At 39.8% G+C, this 17,313-nt stretch overlaps 1 protein-coding gene across 3 annotated transcripts in view; it reads left to right on the plus strand.

Annotated features, from left to right (window-relative positions):
• Nucleotides 1-17,313, plus strand: part of LOC118410836 (thyroid adenoma-associated protein homolog) — a 39,427-nt gene that overhangs the window by 11,068 nt on the left and 11,046 nt on the right. For all 3 annotated transcript variants that reach the window (XM_035813088.1, XM_035813913.1, XM_035814717.1), the window contains exons 24-34: nt 845-1,021; nt 1,526-1,674; nt 2,115-2,243; nt 2,778-2,882; nt 3,079-3,279; nt 3,640-3,790; nt 6,401-6,641; nt 6,994-7,236; nt 7,682-7,904; nt 8,341-8,544; nt 13,031-13,272. In XM_035813088.1, coding sequence (XP_035668981.1) covers nt 845-1,021; nt 1,526-1,674; nt 2,115-2,243; nt 2,778-2,882; nt 3,079-3,279; nt 3,640-3,790; nt 6,401-6,641; nt 6,994-7,236; nt 7,682-7,904; nt 8,341-8,544; nt 13,031-13,272 — 2,065 coding nt within the window. The remainder of the gene's footprint in view (nt 1-844; nt 1,022-1,525; nt 1,675-2,114; nt 2,244-2,777; nt 2,883-3,078; nt 3,280-3,639; nt 3,791-6,400; nt 6,642-6,993; nt 7,237-7,681; nt 7,905-8,340; nt 8,545-13,030; nt 13,273-17,313) is intronic.

Genomic DNA, 17,313 nt, shown 5'->3' on the forward strand with positions numbered 1-17,313 from the left:
TGTCTTTCTTTCAAAGTTGACATCAAGTTATTTCACAAGGATTTAAAGAATGATTTGAAAAGGAATATTCTTTTTTCATTTGTGAAATAATGGTGAACTTAAATGAACAATTGTAAGTACTTTCTGGAACAGATACAAAGATTGTGTACAAGACCTTTTTAGTATGCTGTGCATGTAGGTATGATAAACTAGCAGAGAGGGGAAACTTAAGACTTAGATTCACAAAGTTTGATGATCATCCCAGAAGTAAATTTTCTGCTCCCTTGACAGGTTTCCCTGTTGGGTGTTTTACAAATTGGTCCGCTTTGCTGATACATCATTGTGCTCAGACATGATCTTATATCTTAATGTCTCTTCTTTGCAGTGGAGATATTTCATGTCAGAAAAACAGTGGAGAATGAACATCAGTCAAGCTCATTGTAATCTGCGAGCCATGTAAAGTCATCATCAATTTAAAAGTTGTTCAATGATGTTTCTACAGAGACCATATTGCAGAATCCTGTGGAAATGATAAACATCAGTAAGAATTAGTTTTGTCTGTCTCTCAGTAGTCCAAGCCATAAGTTACCCCACTGCTTAGCCCTTTGGATCAAATTCTCTTGAGCCCACCTATCTGAGGGGTTACACAGGTTGTTCTGTTGAACTTCCTTGTATTTAGTTGTTTCAGATGGCATCAAACCTCTGGCTCTGCAGTAAACAAATCCCACACACTTATCAAGAAGAGTTGGGATGAGCTGTAAGACCTGTAGCAAAACCACTTTTCACTACCATTCACTACATGTATTTGAACCACAGTTAAGGATGACTGCTTCACTTAATGTTTAACCCTGTCCACATTCATCAGGTGTTCTGCTGGCCCTGAGACAGTGCCTGTCCTCACCTGCCCTCTGGGTACAGCACAGGTCTCAGGATGTAGAGCAGCTGAGGTGCCAGGTCAACGACCTGGTGACAGCTGTGGAGGTTGTTCTGAGTCTGGTGCTCAAGGCTCTAGCAGGGGTCAAGGGTCACGAGGAAGAGCAAGGTTAGGAAAACTAACAGTAGATAGTGTTTCAGAAGCTCCATAGAAGTTCAATTTCAATTTTATTATTGATAAAATCAACAGGCAGAAGAATATAAGACAATGTATTCAGCTGAATTGCGTACATGCACTTGCTGTTACTGTAGCTGAACTGTGTATCAGACTCTTTGACAGTGATTCAAGGCAGATTCTACGGAGTCTTAAAACCTTGTCACATTGTATAGGAGAACAAGCTTGGACGTGATGGTATTACTGGTAAGGAAATGTGTGTATTCTTGTATCCCATGTAATGTACCTAACAATTAGCCAGTCATCGATTGGGTAGCCAAACATTGTGTATACCTCTAACTGCAAAGCATCCTGTTCAACCAAGGCTATACACTGCATCTATCTTTTTACATTGATAGATGAAATACAATTTGGAAAAACCCTCACACTTTGGTAATGCAACCCTAGATGTAGGCATCATGATGGGAAGGTTTGACAGCATGTTGTGTCATGTTGCAGACTCCGAGGTCTCCCCTTCCTTTGCTGACATGGGCGAGGCCATCAGCAGTATCATCTGTGAGAGTGGGGACCAGGCAAGGGGACAGGACGACATAGCCCTGACCCCTGAACATGAACTTGTGCTGGCCTGCTGCTGGCTCAACATCAAGGTCAGCAACAATTTAGCAGATTTTAGTGATAGAAGTTTTATTTCTATTTTTCTTGGTTTGTCTCCTTTATGTCCCCTATGAAGGACTGCAATTCCATTCCTGCCAATGTGAAGACCCAAACTAACAATTTTGTGGTGCTAGACATATATTATAGAGTATATGGAGATTTATAGGCTCTATATATGGAGTTTGTATAATAGACTCTTACTCTACTATAAGGTATTGGCCCATTAAACAAATGGATCAAATATGGAAACATTTGTCAGACAGATATTTCCTGGATGTCTTACCTTTATCGACAAACTATGTGTAGATACCTAGGTCTACGTGATGTCTGCCTCACTATAAGTGGAATGTTTCAGTATGACTCTCATTAATCAAATATGTGAAGTATCTATTTATTCACAGCATAGAGGACTGCTTTTTATTGTTGTTTCTAGGAGGCAGGCCTCCTGTTGGGTCAGCTGGTGGACAGTGTGCTACAGCATGATTCTGACATTCTGACCCCTGAACAAGTGCAATTCATAGGCAGGATGTATGTTAGGATCCTCACACAGTGTAGGCACAGGGTGAGTTTGTCCCAGTCACTACAATTATAGCTAAAACATGTTCTATATTGTAGTAGGTTTGTGACCATAGTAAAACATTCAAATTTGTATATCCATGTGGAATTGTTGTAAGCTAGCTTATGCAATGCTTATATGCAAATCTTAAATGAATAAAATAAATGAAACTGTCTGCTAGTCTGATGGTTTATAGGAATTCATTCACTTAATATATACATTTAATATTACTAAACTTAATAGCACAAGATGTATATTTATACATGTTTACAATGATTTACGAAAATAATTTTATTAAGTTGGTAGCATATAGGATATAAGAGACACCTCCCTAATGGCTTCTGACTGGAGTAACCTATCTAGTAAGCAATGTGAGTAACAAAATTGGTTGCAAAAAAGTATTCTCTTGTATCCTGTATACAATGATGCATGTGATTCCTGCACATCTACAGTATTAGTCATCAGTGTATTCATGATTCATCAGACTAGTACACTGTAGAAAACAAGGATGTAACTTTGTATCATTATGCATCCCTCTAGGGTGCAATAGAGAGCTGCAATATAGGTTTCCTGACTGTGTGTAAAAGACTACTAAGTCATTCTGATGCACAAATGGCAGCCATTCCAGCACAGATCCTGGATCAAGTGAGCAGTTGTTCCTTTTCAAACATAGTTGTCTTAGCCACAATTGCAAGTTTCATTATATATCATGTTCAAACTCTGATTTTACACCACTTTATCTAATTTGTGATTTCCAGTGTTATGATGATCAATAATCCTTTCAGTATCTTCTTTTTAGTAAGCATCATGAGGCTCGGCTTAGAAGTCTGTCTCGTTTCAGGTACTGGATGTAATCTTGGGGAACAGAAGTACATCAAACATTACCCGCCGCAGTGCTGGGCTCCCCCTGCTGGTTCTGGCCATTACTGCATCTGAATCGAGGGGAAACTACAGGCCACTCCTGAGCAGGGCTGTGCAGGTCCTGCTGACCACTGCACAACTGCCCCTGGCTCAGGAGGACCACACTGTCGACATTCCTCAGGTACTGGAAATTTCAGACAAGAAACCAGGGATTTGGTATTAATTGAGTGAATTAAAAAAGTTAGCAAAGAACAATACTTAGGTTGCTGGTTAGTCCTTTTAGTGTTTAGATTTCTTCATTGTTGCCGAGTAAAGTCAAAACTTCCCAAGGAGACCTCTTGGGAGACCAGTAAAATATTGTCTAGGTGGTTGTCATAGACAGCATTCTTATTGCTTGTGTCAATGGGATAAATCATCTAAGGCACCTCCCATTGAAAAAATGGTCACATTGGCCAGATGGTCCTTAATGTAGAGGTGGCCTCTTGTATAGGTTTGACTGTAAGGTATAATTAATGTCATGTTGCCCCACCATTACTTCCAGGTGCACGCACTGAACATCCTGAGAGCCCTGTTTTCTGACTCAACCCTGGGGTCGGCCATGTTGGGACACATCTCTGATGCCGTCATCTTGGCCATCAGCGGGTTCTCCTCACCAGTGTGGGCCATCAGAAATGCAGCCATGCAGCTCTATGGTTAGCAGTACATTAAGTTAATACACGCTGTGCTTATACATGTAGTTATTGACCTGCATTAGTTATACAGCAGCTGTAGTTATTGATGTGGCACAAACAGAAACACAGTTCCACTGCTTTCTATGGATAAAATTCCATACAACTCTGGGCAGAGCTTTCAGCCAGCCCCAGCTCTATATCTTTATCTGCATCTATATAGCTGGTGTAACCACCCTTCGGTATAACACTATGTTCTAAGGAACTGTGTCCATCTTTTTGGGGATGGTGATGTCAAGCTAACAACCCTGTGTAGCTTCAGATGTTACCTTCAAAGATCCAACAACACACTTATGATATCCAGAAGATCGGGGATGACCAGTGTGACGGCCAAAATTGTATGCAAGCTCTAGCAAAGCTGCAGTACTAGCTACCAAAAAAGCATCATGCTTTGTCCTCAGTCGGAGGTCAGCCAGAAAGATGAAGAAGCCTTTCATTCTGCAATGCTTTACCAGAGAGAAACACTTTACACTGCATTACACTTTTATAACCCTCCATAATCTTCCCTCAGGCTGGCCCATCCTGTAGACCCTTAGGAAACACCGTCCATTATATAGATTAGTTTTAGGAAGCACCGCCGGGAGCAGCCTCTACTTTGATTGTTCTTGTTTATCTCGACTTATAATTATACATCATGATCACTTCAAAGTAGCATCAAAGCATGAGTCATCAGCTAACAGCTACCTGTCTTCCAAGATTTGTTATGACAACAGGAAAGTTTTTCTTTGAGGTTCGACAACATGGCCCAAGGGAGAACATTGAATCACGTTGGGTTTATCTGCATGGCGCAGGTAGCAGGTTTTACTGCTGGGTTAGTCTACTTGTCACTGTCACTGCAGTATTTTGTGTTGTCAGATTTAGTTCATCCTCACTACAGACAATCCTATCTAATCCTAACATACGTGTCTCAGGGGCATGATTCCCCATGTACATGTATGTTCATCAATGGTGGATTAAATGCTACATTTAAAAGGTGCAACTGGTATGAATTGAAAGGATGACAGACTTTGTAAAGAGTCAATTTTATTGAGATTTAAGTATTACTTATAATCCATTGGGTTATTAAAATGAGCCATGTCAGTCTAATTTGGTCTGTGACATGGTTAGAATTTTGTTATTATGTGTTATGAATGAAAAATTATAACAACTTCTGACTGCCTTTCTGTGTCTGACAATGAAGGTAATCAAGTTTCTTCTTGAGACCTAGTAAACAAGAAAGGAAATGCCACATTTACCAACTTGAAGATTTTTCATTGATCAAGAATTAAGAACAAGAAATTGAGCCTATCATAGATTCAGCAATCACCCGTGACAATGCTGATATTACTTTTATCTCTGAGTCAGTGAATGCATTTACTTTTATTCAAATTCCTATTTGTCCCTTACTGGTATTGTAGGCTTTTGCTGCTAGAATGTGCAGCCAATCTGCAGTTTTCCCTGTCATTTTGTTTTAAAAAGTCAAAGCAGATTAAATCCATGTAAATCTGATTGATAATATGTATCTGCAGTATACATTATAACTGAGGTTGGGGTCACTGTGCAGCAGTGGAAGTAGAAGAAAAATGACAAAGATTATACTGTGTCTCCTGCGTAAGTCCTGATAAGCTACATATATGATAAAGGGGTATTGCCCTCTCTGTCCTTGGATCATGTGCAGGCTTTACCATGGAAGTAGGGTTTTTCAGGCTTCTATATTTTCAGCACCAAATTTGACAGTTGGAATTTGGCCAATTGTCCTGTGTGTTGTTTTTTTGGGGGGGGGGGGGGATGTCCTGGAAAGAAAATTTTCAGAACAGAAATCAGATTCAGACAATTCAGCACTTATATTGAGTTGTGAGCAAAAGGTCAATTTAAGAAATGCTGAAATGTCTAAAATAGTAGATTATGCATACTCTAAGCAAGGTAAAATGATTTTGCTACAGGCTCTGAAATCGTCTGAAACTGCACATCTTGCACTTTTAAGTAGGTCACCTTGGTCCTAGCAGATTGAACCTCACAGTGCGGGTTTGAATGCCTGTGAATAATTGGAGAAGATCCACCCTTAATAAGATCATGTCCCAGGGGAGGTGGTGCGCTTATTGAAAGGTGTAAAAAGATTCATGACGATAATGTCAGTGGCAGTCAGACAGGCCGCACAGCCCCTGCGGCATTTGAAACGTCTGTGTGACTGCAGGTTTCAGAGAGTGAACACTGAGACATTGATTAGATTATAGGAAACTAGGTCACCTGTGCAGCTTGGACATGTACATGTATTTGTGTTATGATTCAAATGTATGTTCAATATCTCAAAAATTAAACCTTCTAGTACCACACAGAAATTACAAAAAATAGTTGATACTAATGGTAACAAGTGCATAACCATTAGTTGTGAATTTTTTTCACAAATTTTCCTTCCGACTTGTCACCATTAATAACAAATGGGTGTTAAATAAAATTGAATACTCATTTAAACAATTACAATTTACTCATTGCAGTCTACCATAATCCATCATTCACTGTGTTGAATTGAGGATGTACCTCATCAGTTGAGTTTCACATTGTCCTTACTTGTCTCGTCATCTGTTCCCCTCGCAGGCACCCTCCTAACCAGGATGCTGGGCCCCAAACGTGTGCGAGACGAACACTCGGCAGAGAACACCATCACAGCGCGAGAGTTCTTCACACGCTGGCCGGGCCTGCGGCTGTTCTTACTGCAGCAGCTGCAGGAGGCTGTGGACAGGCAGGGGGAGGGGCGGCTCTACCTGCACCCCGGGCTGCAGCCTGTTCTTATCCTGCTGTCCAAGCTGGGCCCAGGGATAGAGGATGTGCAACACAGGTAAACTGCTTTTTGATCAAAGATAGCCATCAGGCATTGTACAAAAAACTTTGTAATGATTCTTCTTTGTCCATGCTGATATAGTGAAGTCTTACAAGCTTTTTGTACCAATCAAGGAAAAGTGTGGCTTGGACTCAGGAATTAACACAACATCTTGTGCAAACTGTTGTTATTTATCATTTTTCTATTACTGAAAAATCCAAAAACATGACAAATCTACAAAGCAGATGTTGGTAGCTGATGTTGCAATGAACAGATCCTGTAGATGGCAAAAGCACACAAAAAAGGGATGCAGGAAATGCCAAGTAAACATAACCTAGGAAATGTCATGACTGTTTCACAACTGTTTCAGGGAGCTGCTGTCCCAGTTTGTGAGTCCTGTGATGGCCCAGGCCAGCAGCCCCCTGCTGTCTGTTCGTGTGCTGTGCGCACGTGCGCTGGTGCCCCTGGTTGGCATGGAGACGCAGGTGTCTGTCATGTGCAGCATACTGGAGAAGCTGGCAGCTGCACCTGGGGCACAGGTGGTGCAGAACAGCCTGCATGGAGACATCCTGCAGGTCATGCACCTGCTGCAACAATGGAAAGATGCCAAAAGGTGAGTAGAAAAAAAGTGTATTTTTAAAAATATCTTTATTTCCGATAGTACATTAGTGTATTGAGTCATAACAACCGATTTGTATACAATTAGACAAAACACTCAGATAACCGAATTTACACACATTTCTAAAAAGGTGTTCCCATAGCTAGTGGCAGTTAGACGCTTTTAGGACTGTTATGATCTGTTATGGTTGATGTTTTATAGCCTATATTCCATTCTAATTTATTCAAGGGCTTCTACATCTATACCCACACACACGCACACAGATGCACCTAGACGTGGTATTCTAATAGATTCTTTGAATGACAACGGCAGTTATTAGCTTAATACAGAAGTTGTGGTCAATATAGTTTTCATGTTTTCCTAGTTGGTTTTACCCAAACTGCTGCTCACAAACTGAACTGTAAGACACATCTGCAGAATGTTTATCCCAAACATGTAGGAAAAACTACCCCGAGGAGAGCCGAGGTATCCTGCAGGCCATCCTTACCAGGTCCTGGGTGGCCACATCCTCCAACACCTGCCCCGTCACCAGGGCAGAATACCTGAAACTGCTCCTGGCTGCGGCTCAGTCATGTGACTCCTGCCCTGAGAGGGAGAGACTGTTATTGGCTCTGAAGGATGAGGTCTCCACGGTGACATCAAATGTGGACCCGGGCAGTCAGGTTGGTGCTCGTCAGGGATTTAGGCTGAACAGAACGTGTCAGCTAACAGTCCTGCACCACAGATCTTATGTGGGGTAAAAATGTGTTTGGCATTTAGGTCTATGTGTTAAATGGAGTTTCATGTTCTGACCTTAGTTTGAGCTCACTTGTACTGAGATGTAACCTTACGTGTACACAAATGGATGTACTAATTATCATCCTCCGTTTTGATTGTCATATGGTTGGTTCATGTAAGCCCGGACTTGGTTCAACTGGCTGTATCTGATTTGTATTGTTATCAAGGAAAAAATAAAAAATAAAAGTAAAGGCATGTATATTATGTACCGTATACAGCATATATTGTGTACTGTGTACTGTATGTAGTATATCCTGATTGCAGCTGCCAGACCACTGAGTAGACTACTATATCCTAGCTATGTTTTCTTCTTCCCCACAGCCTGTGGCCAGAGAGCTGCTACTAAAAACTGCAGCATCAGTTTCGCTCCAACTCCAGACGCTGAACTCTGTCTCCACGGAGGCCCAACAACACCTGACCAGATCCCTCCTCCTGTCTCCCTGTGTGGACGTGAGGAGGACGACCCTCCGACACATCCAGGACATGACGTCAAGGCAGGACCCGGCAGAGTGGCTGTGGATCCTGGTAAGTCTCCAATCATCAGGGCCTTGTTAAGGATAAGCACTGCTGCCATCAGTCAGGATTTTAAGTCTGCTTGGGGACGTCAGGTGACAGGCACAACTAACTGATGTGGGATTAGATGGAACTAGGTCAGAAGCAGTAAATACTGTATTTATGGCTGGTTATGACTGGTTTATTGGTAGAATTCTTTACAGCAATGAACTGAATTGCAAGTTGGTCACATTTCATTGTCATTTACTTATTTATTCATTGGTTTGGCTGTTCAGCACACACAGCCAGGGTTGCCCAAATAGCCTGTGGCTATTACAAAGGGACAGAGACAAGGACAATAGAAATTGAATTCTATCTAGATCATTAGTACATATTAGATAAAAGCTAATAGTTTAGAAATGTCTTGAGCAACATATCCAAAGTAGTGTAGTCTTATTCATAATGTTCTTGGCATATGTTCAAGGCAATGCTCTTGGTATAACATCTAGGTGCAAGCATGTCTAACCCTAACAAACTGGGGAACAACAGATAGACAATAAACTGGATATTAATGATGTACATCATGTCAAGAAAGGTGTGGTCATATTGTTCTAGTTGACAGTGGTGCTTTATTATGTCATGAAGGGGCTTTTAAAAAGAAAAAAATCTCCTTGATATTGTAGTACGACAAATGAGGAAATGTTTAGTTGAGCTGAGCACGCATTAGCATGGAAAGCAGCTGCTTCAGGAGACAAAGGCATATGGCACTTGGCCAAGAACATTCGTGCAAACCTGAGATAATGATTAATATGATGATAAATCTAATGTCTGCCACCAGCTCAGGCTACAAGATGCTTTATTAGAATTACTGTACCCCACAGGAGAAGTGAATCAGATTTATCTATACTGACAAGTCATTATGTCTGTTATTCTTCTTTACAAGGTCATGGAATGAAGGTCAAGGAGGGTTGAAAGGTTTGCTTTTATCTACATGTCTAGAGTATTCTATTTTGGGTATTGTCCTTCTGGCTAGTCTGCAGTTATCAAGACAAATGTTGGGCATATAGATGAGTTGAAAGCTTGGGGAAAGATAAAGATGATGAGCTGAAAGAGAAGATGATGAGATAAGACCTGTAACTTTACAAATGCTACAACACACAATAGCTAGAACTTTAATTGCTCCTTTCTGTAGAGTGGAACAACTCATCAAAATGCCCTAGTCCAACCTATAACAGTAAACAATCCTGTAGATTTGGTAGGAGATAAGAAACAAGCATTTAGTGCATTGCACCTGGCCAGTGTGATCACAGCTATTAAGAGTCCTGTCTATTGTGACCAGATTTTGTTGGTCCCACATGTTTTTTGGGTAGTAACACAATTTTACAGGCAAAACTTGATTTTGTGATGATTAGACTGAAGCACATTTGCATATTTTACAGTTCCTGTTATTTAGATTTTTATGTGATATTTATGAAGTGCTGTCTGCTCGTTGTTGACTTGTCTTCATTACTTGGCCTACAGCTGTCAATTGCAGATAACATCAGACTCAAGGGATCTTACCCTGCAGCTATCAGTAACAGTAATGTAATGACTTCATTCTCTGTTGACCAAACCTCACATAGCCCTTCTATTTTTACAGAAATGTATTCTAATCTATTCTAATAGTATATCTGGATAAACTGGATATCTACATATTCAAGTAAAGGCAAATATCATGTTAAGTTAAACTTTCCTTAATGTATATTACAGCCTTGTTGAGATTATATGGGCAGTGGAGGTATTGGAAGGTGGGGCCCATCCCTCTCCTTCCAACATGCGGACCTTTTTACCCGCCCAACGGAAGTCAGGTAATAAAAAGTCAATTTGACACCTTGGCAGAAAAGTGTCAAAAGATGGATGTCTCCTGCCAGAGAGCAAGAGACGCATGACACTGGGATGGGCAACCTTCTTAAAAGTGGACAACATCATGAGAAGCAGGAAGGCAAGCATCACCATCAGACTCAAGAGGAAGTTTTTAACCAAAACACATCCTTCCCGTGATGATCTACGGCAGTGAGAAATGGGCACTAACCACAACTCAAATGGAGATGCTCAGAGTTGCAGGGCAGAAAATGGAGAGGGTCATGCCAGGCATCACACTCCATGGCAGAGAAAGAAACTCCTGGACTTGGATTCAACTGCAGACAGGAATAACAGACATCATGACTGCCATCAGCACAGCCAGACACTGCTGGGCAGGACATGTAGTGAGGCTACAAGATAACAGATGGATAACAAGGGTTGTGGAATGGACCTTGAGAGAATGGAGAAGACAAAGAGGGCAGCCATGTACAAGATGGAAGGACAATCTACAAAGACACCTAGACCCTTCATGGCCAAGAACTGCCAGAAGCAGACAAGACTGGAGTCAGTCAAAGGTAACCTCCTTAGGAACAAGCAAACCTTGGCATAACGATGACACCTGAGTGGGTCCGGAGTGAGGAAGTTCAGTTCAGTTCAGTTCATCCTGAAAGTTGTTTAAGAAAACATCTAGGAATGCCAAGAATCAGTTGTGTAATGTCAGGCAAACTTCAAGGAAAAGTTCAACAGGGTACAGTGATCATGTACTTTGGAAGTTTTGTAGATAGCTTCAGGTAGTCTATATGCTACTTCGATCAAGGGATTCAATAACTTTCTGTTGGTTGGGAAAGGACCTGTTTTACCTCATCACATTAAGCAAAGATGAATGAAGACATTAGTGATGTCTTCCTTCTAATCAGATTGCAAAGTAAATGATTCATTTGTCAATTGTGACAGCAAAACTACCACTATGAACATAGAAGTCTGTTTATTGGAGTTTACCATTGAACAGAACGGAGAGAAAATGACATGCCCCTTTTCCAAGAGATGAAATGCAATGTATCATCAGAGCATTAGATACCATTTAGGATGCACCCTTGCTCTGTCTTGTAATGCATTCGATATGTAACTGTCAATCTTTATGGCCTCATAGCCCTTCAAAAAATTTGTATTGACAAGTTGCATACCCTCATGGGACATTTTATGGTCAGTGCTTCTTTTTTAACTCAATCAACAGTCAATGAACTGGCTTGTTCTATTCAGTGGGGAGTAAAAGGAAAATGTTAAACCTAGTTACCTCAATCTTTAAATCTCAATAAGATCACACCAATTTAACAAGTTGTTTCTTGGCCCTGCTTGCTTAAAAAAATCTTGAATGAAAAAAATGGTGAAGATAGAACATTCATCCTCAACTGAGGTGAAACATACTTCAGTAGCTAGTAGTAGTGTAATGTGGCTTTACTTTAGCTTGCATTTTCAACCAAGTATGCTGGGTCACCCATACTCTTCTCAATAAATGTGTTGGTGTCTTCAGATTCAGAATTTGAAGATTGATTCTTATGTCTGAAGCTCCCCCTTATACACAGGGCCGCTGGCTTTACATCACCATTCAAAATGACAAATGCAATCCCTTATAACATGTCTGCGTTGGCCAACGGATCCATGGAATTTTATCCATTATGGCCAACATGAGCCTACATGATTGTATATTCCTACTTATATCAAGATATGTTGTATGCAGAAATGTAGGTTTTGACTCAAGCATAACCTGAATTTTGATTAGTTTATAATATGACACACTACAAGTATTTCTTTTACAACCTGAAATGTAGTTACAATAATGTCGCACAGCCAAATTGGGCCAGAGCTGTTTCAGAGGAAAGGAGACTTGGCCTAGATCCCAGAAAGTAATCTAGCTTGTAGCAGTCAAATGTTATCAAGTCCAACAGACATGTTGTCATGTAGTTACATGTACATTACAGACAACCACTGAGGCATTACAGTACTGTGATAATGAGATTTTTTCACAATTGTAGAACGAGGTCTATTTTAACTCATTTCCTAGCCTAGATTGCACTTACCAGCATCATCCATTATTAGGCTATTATACCTCTAAATTGAAAAAAATTTTCTGATGGCAGACAATTCCAACTGTCACCAATAGTCTAGATCATGTCATTTTCTGATTTGAAAATATCTGATTTAGAATTCTACCCATAACGGCTTCTTACATTTGTAGACTATAACAGTTTATTAAGACCAAAGGGAAACATGCTAATATGGTAGCCTCAACTGTCATAATTCTACAGTGTGCCATAATACTGCCACATAAAAACATTGTTATAAAGCCTTCTCAGGACTGTCTCGGACACTGAAATATCTGAAGATATATGTTGAAATTTAGAATTACTGTCAGATGCTGCATTGATTCACACTTTAAATTAATATCTTTTTTCTCATGTGGCAGTAGTAAGGCATCTGACAGAATTTCAGACTTGATGTTACATGGCAATCCCAAGGAAATACAATGTATATTTGATGTAAATTTTGTTATGGAGTCAGTTATGGAGTTATTGTTATGGAGTCTTATTAACTTACCTTGTGTCTTACTCCCTATAGAGGAATACTGTAGTTGGATATTTTCATGTGGCTAGGGATTAACAATTCTTTGTTTTTGTAGCCAATACTACAACAGCAGTTGGAAGAGGAGACGGACCTTTTGTGCTTGGAACTCTGCCTCGACAACTTTGTGGTGTTCCACACGTCCAAACAAGAGTTACCAAACTGCACAAGTTTTCCCGCCTCTCTGTGGACTGTAGTCATGCAGTTTGCACAGGGACAGAAGGGAACATCAGTCTCTGCCAAAGCCCTGCCTGTGTTGGCCATTGGCTTACATCAACGTCTGCAGTCTGGGACAGGCAGGTAAATGAAGTCTTTATTCTTCATGGAATAAATGATGCTTTATGTTTATTCTCAGTCATACTTAATGCAGATAGGTTACCGTTGTACTGTATAATGTAGGAGTGCAAATTTTCAAGCAAGGTGGAATATCTTCACAAATGTATAACTTGAAATGCCTGACTTGTGGTATTCAATGCAACATTGCAATTGGTTATTAAAACATTTATAGACTTTGCCATCAACCACTTACTTTTATCCAGAGTAATTTCATTTCCTGTCAAAGCATTGCCTAATATTTTCTTTATTCAATAACTGGAAGCATTGGAGATGAATGCGATGAATTAGGTCTTCAGCTTTGTTCAGCTTCAGCTTGCCGAGTGCTCTTAAATTTGATAAGGAATATCAATTTATTTCATAGTTCACATACTTTTAGGTTATTTCTTTACAAAACTTGTGGAAGATCATTCTGTCATGTAAATTGATGGAGTTGAAGAAGTGGGTCAGGGCCTACAATTTCTATGTGGGACTCTGTGGTACACACATCTCTATACACGATAGAGGGGGTAGTCAGTTTGCAGCAAGGAGGTTATAGGTAATACTATAGTCTATAGCCTCCTTTATTTAAAGTGATTGCTTCTATTTTCTTCCATTTTCATCTTTGATTTATTTTCTCATTGGCTGCCACATAACAAGTCCCAAAGGCCACCTCATAGCTACGGGTTAACATGAATAGTTCTGGTAGCAGCATTTCTTCTCTTGGTCAGAAACTTCATAATTGAGACAAGCTCAACTCTCAGAGAGTCAGGACTAACTGACCTAATAGGAGAAGCAGGGGCTACAAAGGCTGGTCAGGAAATTCCCTACTCCATTTAGTCTATTTTGGGGGGCAGGAATGGTTTTGATCCACTCACACTTAGAGGGGGACCCCAACTCGTTTTCAGATTGATTCCTTAAAGACCAAGGTGGTAGTATAAAATCACCCAATAAATTCGGCTACTGTAAACTATTGCGTTCAGTCTACAACATGTTCCCATACAGTGAACATTGGTGCTGGAGCAGGGCTAATACATGCACTGTAGAGTCAAGTAGTCTCAGCTATATAAAGAGTTTCAGTTTGGTTGCAATTTAAAAGTAAATTTGTAAGCTTTCTCTCAGTAAACAGAAAGAATGTGCGGTAATGACCACAGACCCACTAAGACCAGCCTGGAAGGGAAACATTGGGGTACTGAGAGATTATACTCTTCTTTAACATGCTATGCTCAAACACAGTCATTAGATGCCACAGTCACAGCTGCAATGGAGTTTCTTCATTTAGAAGCCTCCTTTTATACAGCTTAGAAGGTACTTTGAAGTTTTCTTCAATCAACAGATTTCATTATGGGACAAGACTGTAACAACAAAAGTCAACTGGTCCCTTGAGCCAGAATCCTATTTACCTAGTAAGATAAATCATGCAAGTAGATCTAGTTTAGGGAGAAAATCAAAGAAGAAGGTCAGGTCTCTAGGTAAGTTGCGGGTAAGTGGCGTGATTGCATCCTCCTTTCGTTTGTCTCAGAAAAGGATATTTTCATGCACTGACTATGCAGTTTCCCAATATGCATGTAGGGATGGCATGGTCCAATTTTGGACTGGTTCACTGGCCTGGTTGCCATCCTTTGTAGTAACCAATCCCTTAATCTTTTCACTGGCTAACCACCGAGGAAGCAAAAGGATTTCCAGCTAGTTGTTACTATGGCAGTTGGCCCCCAGGCTTCCAGATCGAGCTGTCTACCAGAAGTATGAATTTATTTCAGATAAATACAATTTTCACATCACAAAACTGGTATATGCAGTAGATGATCTACAGTACTCCCTTTTCTAGAAGTCAGGGATACGCCTGTTATGATTTAGCCTGGTTACCATCCTCCATAGTAACAGCTGGCTCAATATTTTTGCTTGGTAACCAAAGGGGGAGTGGAAAGGTTGAGCCAGCGGTTACCAGGAGGATGGTACCCAGGCTAGCTGTGATTTTGTTTTAACATAATTAAGCAGGTTGCAAATGGTTTACAATTGACTGAATGTCATGTATGCAAAGACCTGAGTTTTGTATATTTTAGGGTCCACTGGTATTCAAGTGCCACCCTGCAAGACTGAAGAATATCATAAAGCTGTTCCAGGACCTGTAAAAATGCAATGTAGCAGTTGATAACTCAAAAGAAATTATGTTATTAGTGAACAACTATTTTTCCTACACTAATGTTTTAAATTCATGTATTATATACATCAATTAGAATATAGTGTTTTTAGTTGTAAAGAAAGATAATTGAAATTACATGTCTATATCATATTGACTTTTATTGGTTTTTATTGTAAACTGTAGAACATTTCAGACTCAATGGCTACCATTCTATGGTCACTTAGACAACTGATGCTGTCATCGCTATCAATAAAGACAATCATTCATTCATTCAGGTAGACCCACCTCATAATCCAGATATGGAACTGCATGCCACTTACCTTTTAGCCCACTATTTTTCATGTTCCATTCTTGACATGCAATGACGCATGAACCAGCTTGTATCTTATAACCAGAGGGTATGTGGTAATGCTGAAATGAAAGAGAAGTGAAATTTGGCTTACCTCGTCCAGGAAGCTGGATTGATTTAATAATAAACTCCCACTGAGTTCCACAACATCATACCTTCATCAAACACCTTCACGACAGATATATCATTAAGGCTTGTCATTGATAATAAAAATAAGGGCCTCACTTGCATATATCATATCAGTTGATGATCTTGTTTACCCATATAACATAAGTTGGTCAAAGGATGAAAGTTCTATTTTACATGTAGCAAAGAAGGCTATTCTTGTACATTGTATTTGTGATCATTTACGCAAATGAGGCCCATTATCAAACTGGACCTTCATCATCCCAACACCTACAGTTCCCACCCACCAGTTATCACAAAGATCCATTCACAGCTCCTCAGGTTATGCTGTTTAGATACATCCACAGCCACACAATCATGACAGCAAAACCAAAAACATAATCTTCTGGCAAAGGTAATTATTGCAGCCATCTGTTGCTACATATACGTCATGGATCGCCAGAAGGAGACTAGTGGATTATTATGAAGTAATTACAAACCGTACCCTGTGTCGTCGAGACGAAATTAGCCAGAACAGAATTTGATAATTATTACTCCTCAATGCAATGATGCGCACATAATTGCATTAGCATGGCTGCAGCACTTCATTCCTCCAACCCAGTCAGAGATTTACTTCAAGTCAAAAATTAGTTTATGACTTGGTGTATTAAGTCCTCATTTTGCAGGCTTATATAGCTGTAACAGCTGCAACATTTATGATTTATATGTGAGAATGTGACAGTTAGAGGCAAAGCAGTGATGAGATGATAAAACTACACTTTTAATTAGAATACTCTGTATTAATAAGTATATCTTCATGTTCTGAAAAGGAATCAGATGCAACAAAGTCTATTTACAGCCCTGTAGTTTGCTGCATTTAAGCCATGACTAAAAAAAGTAATGACTAATCTGTACAGAGTTTTCCAAGGTCATGTCTTAGAGAGTTTCACCAGTTGATGACCCAGTGAAAAATTGTCCAAAAAATTTGATGCCCAATACCATGAACTTACATGAATCATGAACTTTTCAGTCTCAAGTACAATGAAGTCCTGTTTTTTTTTTCTTTTTTTGTACGATAATAAGAGTTCCTATAATTGCTTTTCCCCGTATGAGATTTTTTCCCCTGAAGACTTTTTGTAACTTTCATTCTATTTATATAAACCTATAATTATTAGTTCAATTGTGCATGCCATTTATTATTTCCTTGTAATTGCATAGTTGCTTGATGGTAGATTTTTAATCTGTTATTCCACTTATTTTATAATTCTATAAGATTATTGCTTCAATTATGCATTGCTCTAATCATTCCTTTGTAATTGTATAGTTGCTTAAGTTAATTTTTTTAAATGTAACATGCCTAAAGTACGCAATTCTGTGTCAGACGGTGCCAAGCCAGATTATAATGATCGACTCAATAAACCAAAACCTGAAA

The sequence above is a fragment of the Branchiostoma floridae genome, chromosome 1 (genome assembly GCF_000003815.2).
Source record: "Branchiostoma floridae strain S238N-H82 chromosome 1, Bfl_VNyyK, whole genome shotgun sequence".
Taxonomy (NCBI): Eukaryota; Metazoa; Chordata; class Leptocardii; order Amphioxiformes; family Branchiostomatidae; genus Branchiostoma; species Branchiostoma floridae.